The sequence below is a fragment of the Mytilus trossulus genome, chromosome 12, assembly GCF_036588685.1.
Source record: "Mytilus trossulus isolate FHL-02 chromosome 12, PNRI_Mtr1.1.1.hap1, whole genome shotgun sequence".
Lineage (NCBI taxonomy): Eukaryota > Metazoa > Mollusca > Bivalvia > Mytilida > Mytilidae > Mytilus > Mytilus trossulus.
The window spans coordinates 27,054,857-27,065,754 of record NC_086384.1 but is presented as its reverse complement, the minus strand read 5'-3'; the positions used below and the strand labels follow the sequence as shown (position 1 = coordinate 27,065,754).

The window sequence follows — 10,898 nt, the reverse complement described above, 5'->3', positions numbered from 1 at the left end:
AGCAACTTTATTTCCGTATAAGATTTTATCGTCCGTATTTTCTGAGGCGGACTACATTTTCAAGGATTTCATTTTGTATAGTATTACTATAATCCCTAGTAATTTTTTTTCTAAATGAATGGTATCTTATTCTCATTGTCTTAAAAAAAAAGTTCATACAATGCAAAAAGATTCAAAGGTGACCTACAGTAGCTTTTTTTTAGTATGATACATAGTTATGATATCCGTGCCGAGAGACTCTGATTAAGAAAAAAATGCTATCCTCGATTGGCCATATAATTATATGCCTCACAGGTGATTTGGGAAATTGAATCGCTTTATATGTATTTATATATATTTTCTTTTTTGCAAATATTCTAAACTTTACTTGAAAAGTGAAATTATTTTCACTTATTTACTAGGTGTTGAAGTCTAAATAAACTCATATCATACTCATAGATACCAGGACTAAATTTAGTATAATATATACGCTAATGTATACGAAATTTATTATACAGATGAGACTATACAACGAAGGGACGTGATACTGGCTTCTTGCGGTATTCAAAAATAATAATATTGTTCTTGAGGAAAACCCGCACTCAACTGAGTTACTTATTTTATTCAATCTCTAATTGTCTATACCTAGAGTGTAAGTTATAGGTTGGAGTTTTAGTATGACGTCCATTATGGTCCGTGTAACACTTCAATGATCAATTCAAAGTTGTTGTTTTTTAAAGACATATAAACGTTTTATTTCTAAATATTTCCTGTGTACAATTACCTTAGTCGTCCAGGATCAGGCTAAGGGTCCCTGTTTACAAAGTTACAAAAAGAAACCATCTATCCAGGGGAAAGTTCAAAGTTTTAAAAAGTTTTGAAATTTTAGATTTTTGGAATTTTGATCAAAGTTTTAAAATATAAAAATTTCAAATTGTGTAAAAGTTTTGAAATTTTGATATTTTAACCAAATTATTAAAATATTAAAATTCTAAATATCGTTTATAAATTTGATAGTTTAGGAATTTGATCAAACTTTTAAAATACTAAACCTAACGTGCAATTTTGATTATTTCACTTTTTGAAAGTTTGATGTTTTAAATTTTTGATTAAAATATCAAAAATAGAAAAGGGGCGAAAAGAGGGGTACCTGTAAACACTGATGTTAAGACGGCTCTGATAACAATTATTCTTAGTTATAAATAAATAGCACGAAATATATCAAATCATTTTTATTTAATAAATAAATAATGAAAAGAAGAAGTCGTTATTTTATGAAACATATTAGACATCACATGGGATAACAGAATCCTGAAATTTTAAGGTTGTGCATCTATCAAAAAAAAAATTAAATCTATTTAAACCGGAATCACATAAGTTGATTTAAATCTCTTATATATAAAGGTTAGCGTTTGAGATAAATAATTCAGAGCTATTTGGTGTTCCCAGCGCCCAACATTTAGAAGTATCAGTGAAAACTGACTAACTCGCGATCGCAGTAATCCAAATAGTATTATTCGCCTTTTTGACGTTCCTGATGAAGGTAGATCCAGAAATAGCGATTCGGTCGCATGCAGCTTTAAACTTTTTGTTTTCTTTTTTATCGATTGCATGACGATAATATATAGCCTTTTATAAATTATTTCAGACAGTTCCAAGAAATGATACGGAAGGAATACTTAATATATATCGTCGCAATGAACGTTGTGCTATGCGTGCTTCAGCTGGCCCCTTGACAAAAAAGTGTACTGGTTCAGTGATTATAGATTATATAACTCCTAAATATAACAATGAACTAAAATTAAAATCATACAAAACTTAAAAGGACAGAGGCTCCTGACTTGGGACAGACGCACAAATGCGACAGGGTCACATTAAACATGTTTCGTGAGATCACGAGACACAACCCTCCCCTATACCTGTAGCCAATAAAGAATGAAAAACACAGTAATACGAACAGTAAAACGCACTGAAAAGGAAATACAAGTCCTATGTCAGAATAGGAAACAAAAGAAACTAATCAAAATGACAATGATGAAAATTTCACAAAGGACTTCTATATAAGGCTAGATGTTACTGCCATACGCCGGCTTCAGACCTCAATTAAACTAATTGAAAGGTTTTATATGTCTTCATCATTATGCACACTCTCTCCCTGTTGCATTTTTTTTCTAATTTGTTCAAGAACATTCATGAAATCATGATTTGTCACTGGCATAAAAAAATCGATAATTTAGAATAGGTTGTTTACATACAAATAACGAAGAAACATAGGATTCAACTCCCTAGGACAAGGTAGCCCTTATAGATGCATTTTGATATGTTTTAACTTCAGTTTGGCCAAACACCTCTTCAATTATTTCGGTCCTTATTTTTCTTGACTTTCGAATTTCAGTTTCAGTGTACTTAAAATTCAGCGTTTTACATTGAACTGGTTTTTCGAGAGCAACATTGGTGTCCGCCAAAAAATGGAAAAATCCATCATGCAGCTGACAGTGTGGCTTCTCTTTACACGCCCCATTCTGACTGGGTGTACATGTGCTCTTTTAGTTTGCTCAAAGTCGATTGTCGTAGCCTACGATAACTTCAAAATGCTCAAATAACAAAATAAAAATACGGAACAATAATATCCCTATAAGGTAGCACAATACAAAGATTTTTTCACTCCCAATCAAATAACTTTAAACTGATGTAATTCATTTCATCCTTCACAGTATATTTTATAAATAAGGTACCAAAAGAAAGAAGAAGATCAGTTGTGATAATTTCTTTATGACACAATTTATTGTTTTGTAATTAGTTGCTATATTGTGATGTCCGCACTTGGATGAATTTAGCGTCTTTGTTCTTTATAGCATTCCAAAATATTTTATATATTTTTGTACAACACAGCTTGACCTCCAAAACTGTGAGGGAGGTAGTTCAGCGGCACATATCACATAAATATGAATGCTCGTGAAAATAATGTTTATGGTATACGTTTATATATGATATGAAAGGTTTTAACTTTTACAAAACCAGGGGCCGTTATCAAGAAGCATTCGTATGTCTTACGAACGTCTAAAGGGCGTCTTAAGATTTAAGAATGTAACAAGACCCTTCCTCAGACCTATCTTATAATGATTGACAGCCCTTAATGTTTTGAAAAAGTGCATGATTTACGAACGATTCTTACGTCTACCTTAAAGCATTCTTACTAATTCCGGTAAAACAAAATCATTTTCAAATGTTGGTCAGTTATTAAGTGTTCTGAAAACAAACTTAGCAACTTAGGGGTGTACCAAGAACAATTCGCAATAGCTTCACTTGACATTTTTTGTAAGAGTGGTCCCGACTACTCTTAGCTGTACATTCACTTGTTAATATTAGAACTTTTTTTAATTCTAGTTAATAACTTATCTGAATAGGAAATTATATATCAGTGTTTACTTGGCCATGTATGTGGAGGATGTAAATCATTACAATTTTGGCTTGTTGAGAGAAGTGTTAAATATAAAGCAAGGAGAAATTTGTGACTTTTTTCAATTTAAATAATCACTTCTTAAGTTTTACGGAAGCCATCATGAGTTGGTTGACCTATTATTTACCGGCTTTGTAATATAATGAGCAACACGATGGGCGCCACACGTGGAGCAGGATTTGCTTACCCTTCCGAATCATCTAAAATCATCTTCAGTTTTTAGTGGGTTGAGTGTTGTTGTTGTATATAAAAAAGATGTGGGATGATTGACAATGAGACAACTATCCACAAAAGACCAAAATGACACAAACATTAACAATTATAGGTCACCGTACGGCCTTACCTGTATTTTTTACATTTTTAACCGGATTTTTGTGACAAAAATGTCGGTTATTAAATTGGGGATGCTCGGCGGGCGGGCGGCAGGGCGGGCGGTCGGGCGGGCGGCAGGGCGGGCGGTCGGGCGGGCGGCAATCAAATGTTGTCCGTGCATTAACTCAAGAACCGTTCAACCAAAGCTTTTAAAATTTTAATATGTTGTTACTGACAACTAAATGAAGGTCAAGTACAATCATGGCCATTTTGACTTTTACCGTTCAGGAGTTATGGTTCTTGAAAGATTGAAAAATGGCGTTTCCAGTCGTGTCCGTGCATTTACGCATGAACTGTTCTACCAAAGCTTCCCATATTTTAATATGTTGTTACTGGTGACAAAATAGAGGTCAAGTTCAATAATGACGATTCTGACTTTTACCGTTCAGGAGTTATGGTTCTTGAAAGATTGAAAAATGGTGTTTCCAGTCGTGTCCGTGCATTTTCTCATGAACCATTCCACCAAAGCTTTTCAATTTTTAATATGTTGTTACTGATAACAAAATAGAGGTCAAGTTAGATAAAGACGATTTTGACTTTTACCGTTCAGGAGTTATGGTTCTTGAAAGATCGTAAAATGGTGTTTCCATTCATGTTGTTGCATTTACTCACAAACCATTCAATCCAAGCTTTTCAAATTTTAAAATGTTGATACTGATGACAAAATAGAGGTCAAATTTGATATTGACAATTTTAACTTTCACCAATCATCAGTAATGGTTCTTGTGATATTGCCGCAGAACACAAATAAATGCTAATAAATCCGGTTTGCTGTCGTTGTGACAGCCTCTTGTTTGCCTATTGTGTCTTTTCTGTTCACGCATCGTAATCAATATCATGGAATTTGACAAGACTGTCATACAAGTGAGAGGTTCAGCTCTTTAAACCAGGTTTAATCCATCATGTTTTTACACTTTGAAAATGCCTGTAACAAGTCAGGAATATGACAAGTGTCGTCCATTCGTTTGGTGTGTTTCATCATTTGATTTTGCCATTTGGTTAAGGACCTAATTTCCGTTTTGAATTTTCCTCGGAGTTAAGTAATTTTGTGATTTTATTTTTTGTAAGAAGGCTTTTAAAATGTGAAAAAAAATATTGTTTAAAGTGGTGAAAAAATATAAGAAGATGTGTTATGAGTGCCAATGAGACAACTCTCCATCCAAATTATAAAAGTAAACCATTCTAGTAGTTATTTGACCGAAATGAACGGTAGGATAGAAAAATAAGACTCGTCATTTATACTCGATTCAAATCCCACCATTGGCCTGGTGAATATAAGGCCCTCAAAAGGATTGTCCTGAGACAAGCATATTTTTATTAAAATAATAATGTTCTATAAGCAGTTAAAATAATTTCATGTTTGAAGCGGTGCACATTTTTTAATTCAATTTTACTTTAATCAAAAATGGGCCGGAAGAATAATGGTGGTCTGCGGCCAGAATTGTTTTCCTTAGGTTAAATGGGTAGTTGATTGTTATGCGCATTTAATCGTTCATTAAAACGTTACTATGATTCATTTAAGATGATTCTAATTTATTTGAGAGGAACCAAAAAACGGAGACACCAGAAAATTATTAAGAACTCGTTAATTGAAAACTATTACGATGCAACTTAAGGGAGAAATAAGAGCGATCTACGAACAACCTGAGGGAGCTTTGATTTACACTCTTTGGGTTTTCTTAGAATGATCTTATCTTCCCCCGTAATTCAATACTTACGACCGCTCTTAATAAAATTTCTTGTTACCGGTCCCAGATCTATAAGTTGGATTTAAACGTTTAATTTATTTGTCCCTTTAATTCTATTTGGCTTTATTTGGCTTTTTAACTTAATTTGATTCGAGCGTCAGTGATAAGTCTTTTGTAAACGAAACGCGCGTCTGGCGCAAAAAAAAACCCGGTAAAATTTATATCCTTGTATCAATCTATGATGGGAGTTTCTCGCTGCATTGGATACTTTTTAGCGTCCTTCTGCTGTTGTCTGTTCTATGGTCGTGTTGTTGTCTCGTTGACACGATTCTCCATTTCCATTCTCAATTTTATCATTCTTTAAATTATGTCTCAAAGAATAACATGAATTTGTGAATCACCCGTTTGTTTTTTGTTTGTGTTTTTTGTATGTTTGTTAACAACAATTGAATTTGTATGAATAAAAGAATGCAACTGGGGTCTATTTTCATTCAGTTCTATATATATAAAAATCCGTGATACCCGGTATATTGTTCTGTATAGTTAATCAATAATTTGTAGACTGAAATAAGCTAACTTGCATATATAACTATAAACTCATCAAATCAAGAATTTAAAGAGTCACTATCCTTGACGTCGCGCAAGATACTGGTGACAATTTGAAGGTGATTCGAGAAAAATCGGCGAAAAGGCTAACTGTCCGTTTAGGACGCAACAATTTGCAGAATCGCTAAATAATTTTCGCTACCCAATCTAATGGCAACATAATATCTGTTTTTCATGATATTTTTTTCACGAATAGGTTTCGATTTGAAGCGCGAAATTTTATGAAATAGGCAATTTTGCCGTGTAATGCGTAACATTGAACATTGAGATCTCCAAACATTTTTGAGAATGAAATATGGATTGAGTAGCCAAAAGTAGTTCTCATTTGGAAGGAATTAAGAACCATATGTAAAGTTTTGAATTACATAATTTTACTTACATATATGGCGTCATACATGTAGAAAAATGACGTCATAGCAACTTTTTGATCTTGTAATGGTGACAAATAATCTAGACTCCAACTGCAAACTTTGAAGATCAAATTCATATACTGAAGGTAATTTTAAAAGGATATCGTTTATATTTATAATTTATAAATTACAAACATTTCTGTTTAAATTGGTACCAAACTTTTTGAGTTTACTTGTTTTAAAAAAAAACTATTGAAAAAATTTAAAATCAGAAAAAATGTCCCGTATCATCTGAAATCCAAACAAATATTCCATTTTGACGATTTCGGGATCTACGATGTATCGCGATTAAATCAGAAGAAAAATACTGATACAGATTTCAAAAATTACAACAAATACTGAACATGATAATATAAATACTGGCTGTTTTTATATTTTATCCTTTTCGCAAATAAAGAAAAGAAAAATCAGAAAAAATGTCCAATGAGACAAAAAACGTCGAAAAATAATGAAACGTCATATTTCACACAGAGTCAATACGCAAAAGAAATTATAAGAAGAACTTGTAAAGAATCGATCTTCAAACATGAAACGATATGGGCATGTTTTTGCCTTAGGGAGCTTCCATTTGATTTTTAAGGGGGGGGGGGCTAGAATGGAATTTGAAAAAGAGGGAGGACAGGGGGACAGGGGTTTTGAGTGTAAAAAAAAGGCAGACAGGAGTTTCGAGTAAAAAAATAATGAATAAGAATGGAAACGGGGAATATGTCAAAGAGATAACAACCCGACCAAAACGTAGAAAACAGCTCAAGGCCACCAATGGGTCTTCAACATGCGAGAAATCCCGCACCCAGAGGAGGTCTTGAGTAGGCCCCGAAATCCTAATGTATACTAGATCAAGAAAATGGACGCCACTCTTCACTTCGAAACACAGAGATGAACTAAAAGTAAAAAAATATAAAAGACTAACAAAAGCTATAGGTACCTGACTTAGGACAGACGCGAACTGCGGTGGGGTTAAAAGGGCAGGATGAGCAATTGGCAAACAAACCCAGGATAAACTTGTAAAAAAAGGCAGGACCAAATATAGTGAAAATAAAAAGGCAGGACCGAGATAACAACTAAAAAAAATATTATTCTATATTAAAATTCGTAAAAAATGATTTGACTTTAGGAAGTTCTGAAACAATCTAAAAGAAGTGTTACCATATTAGATAATTTTCGTAGACAAAACAAGAGGCACCAATCCCTTCAAACAACCGAAATGATCTCTGGTGTTTCAGGAGAATGATTAGTTCCAAAAAAATAAAACACGAGACAAAAAAGACTCATATTTAATTATTGAATGTATTTATAAACCAACAATCAATTAAAATAATCGGACTTAAAAAAATCAGACCAAAATTTGTGTACATTCAAATATAAATATGCTTTCAGAAATATGAATAACAGAAAAAAAAGTAAACTTTCGGCTAAGGAAATACTTATTAGGAACAGAGAACGAAAAAGGCTTCAGAAAAATGAAACGAGTAGAAAATCTTATGGAAAGTTGTACAAGAATAAAGAGAGCGAGACAAAAACAGATAGTCAAACGATTAATGCAAGAAAAAAGAGAGAACAAAGGGAGAAATCTAAGAAAATAAATGAAAGAAAACTGAAAAAATAAAATGAATGTCCGTAAACACAGAGGTAAAAAAAATGTAGAACTTTCATCAATGTCACTTGTTGTACCAGAAGGTTCAAATGTTTTCAAAAACAGAATGGAAAAGGCCAGAGCCCTAAGAAAATTTAAAGAAGGTTTACCAAAATCTCCATCTAAACGATGCGCAGTTATATCGACTTATTTGGCCCGCAGATCCCCTCGATCGCCAACAATAGCTAATCTGAAACATTCAGTTTCGCCAGTTGAAATGGCCGTCGTTGCAGATATTCAAGAAATAATAAAATCTACAAAATTAAAGCGATCTAAGAATGCACGTTCGGTAATGAATTCTGTTACTGCATCAATCAGCGGGGAAAATTTAGCAAACTCGAGAGGTAAAATTAAACTGTGTAAAAATTTAGGTTTGCCAGCAAGAAGGGTTGCTGGAGGCCAGCGTATTAGGTCTAGAATTCTTAAAAGTGAATCGTCTGCATGGGCTCTTACGCAACAGAAAACAAGAAAAGATTCCATTTCAGAAGAAACAAAGAAAACAGTTTATAACTTTTGGCTCTCTGATGGCATATCACACCCGACCGGCAACAAATCCGATATCAAAAGAGAACGATTGGGACCAAACTTATATACTTCGCATATGACACACGTGCTGGAAAAAACACAAACTGATGCGTATTTAGATTTTGTCGCCAAATATCCGGAAATTAAAATTGGACAAAGAGCATTTGAGAAACTTCGACCGTTTTTCGTAAGACCTGCATCTGAAAAAGATAGAAATACATGCTGTTGTAGATATCACGTGGAAGCAAACCTTGTTTTCAAAGCATGTATGAAGTTCAGAAAATCGTGTGACAGGGAAACCGATTCGCAAGAAAGTGACTATCCCGTATTTGAGAAAATGTCAGACCTTATACATATTACGCTATGTCCAAAAGTAAATGGATTTTATAGAAAAAATTGTCTTGACCGAAAATGTAGCCTTTGCGGAGTTGGTAATTTCAAACTTTCACCCAACGAATCACAGTCGTCTTCAACTGTTGAATGGCAAAAATATGAATATATAACTGAAAAATCGAAGGGTAAAAATGTAAGACGCCGACTGACCCTGATAAAAAAGAAAACTAGCGTAAACGAAATGTTTCTCAATTTAAAAAAGCTTCTCGAAACTTTCCCCGCTCACCAGCACCGATCAAACTGGCAAAGCAATCAACTTAAAAGTCTTGTTCAGAACTTGCCAGTCAATCATTGCATATGCATCCACGATTATTCGGAAAATTATCGCTGTGTCGAGAAAGAAAAAATCAAATCCAATTACTTCAAAGAACTGAATGCAGCATTCATGTAACCGTCATGCACCGACACGCCATTTTAGAATACGATGGTGTAGACAGTACAGAAGAATTTCCGGAAATAATTACGGAACATTTTTTCGTAATTTCCCCGGACCTGCAACATGATAATGATTTTACAAAATATGTCCAAAAGAAAGTTAAGGAATATTTAGATTCAATATCATACACAGTTGATCATATGCATGAATTCACAGACGGTTGTTCTAGCCAATATAAATCGCGGCACTGTTTAGGAAGTTTATCTACTGCCATCCCTGATTTCGGATATAAAACATTCCATAGAAATTTCTTTGAAACAAGCCATGCAAAAGGGCCTCAAGATGCCGCGGGGGGATTTATAAAAAGACAGGCGGACATATCTGTTCTACGTGGCAATACAGTGATTCAGAATGCGAAGGATTTATTTACGTTCTGCGAAAGTAGCCTTAAAAAGCCAAGAAGTGCATTATTTAAAAGAAGGGTATTTCGATATGTGGACTCAATTGATAGACACAATTCCAAAATATTAAAGCCGATCCAGCAAAATAGACAAATACATCATGTTTTTACTAGTACATGTAATGAAATCATTGTTTCCGATCTCTCTTGTTACACGTGCGATCAATGCATTTTGGGGAATTATCTTAACTGTTTAAATGTAGAAAATACCGGGGTAAAGAAAACTATTAAGCCACGCGAAATAACACAAACTTCTAACGAAGAAGAAGTAGCACAAGACACTGACATTCTTTCAGAAGACATATCAGATTTGGTATCCATAAACTCTGTTGTGGCTGTCAAAACCGACGATGATAACTTTGACTATTATTTAATGAAAATTTCCAAAGGTTCACACGTATTGAATTCAGCAGAGAGTGACAGCTGGGGTGCTACATATCCCCCTGGATTCGAGGTTTTCCGGGGTCATTATTATGACAAAATCAGTGACAATGATCCGTTAAAATATAAACTTTTAAAGACAAAGACTGCTTTGGTACCGACGAAATCTCTGCTATACATACTTGCTGATGTAGATGCCTCTTATCGTATAACTATTTCAGAGGACACCCATCTAGACATTCTTTCTGTATTGGACAATTTGGATTGAAATAAGACTTAAATTATAAAACATCATGCACTGTTGTTTAGCCACTCATAAAATATTTTAGTAGACCTTTCCGATTCAAATGAAATGATTCAACGTGGCTCTGCTTATAATTAAAAAATATAAAATATATATATATATGTGACTGTATCTTACATTAATTTGTAGGATCCTTTACTATAGATAATTTAGCTGATCTGTAACAATAACATCTTCATGCCTTATATATCATGTACTGTAGTACGCCGCTAGATTAAAACTGACGTGGAAAGGTAACATATGGCCACCGAAAGCTCTTTTTTTGAGAGCCCAGGTGGTCGTGTGGTCTAGCGGGACGGCTGCAGTGCAGG

The 10,898-nt window shown here is 33.9% G+C and overlaps 1 protein-coding gene across 1 annotated transcript; it reads left to right on the top strand.

The window, feature by feature from the left end:
* The first annotated feature begins 6,514 nt into the window (after window positions 1-6,514).
* On the top strand, window positions 6,515-9,457 carry LOC134692332 (uncharacterized). Its single transcript, XM_063552786.1, has 2 exons — window positions 6,515-6,601; window positions 7,893-9,457. The coding sequence occupies exon 2, from the start codon at window positions 8,123-8,125 to the stop codon at window positions 9,455-9,457; it is 1,335 nt and encodes a 444-aa protein (XP_063408856.1). The 5' UTR covers window positions 6,515-6,601; window positions 7,893-8,122.
* Window positions 9,458-10,898: the final 1,441 nt, after the last annotated feature.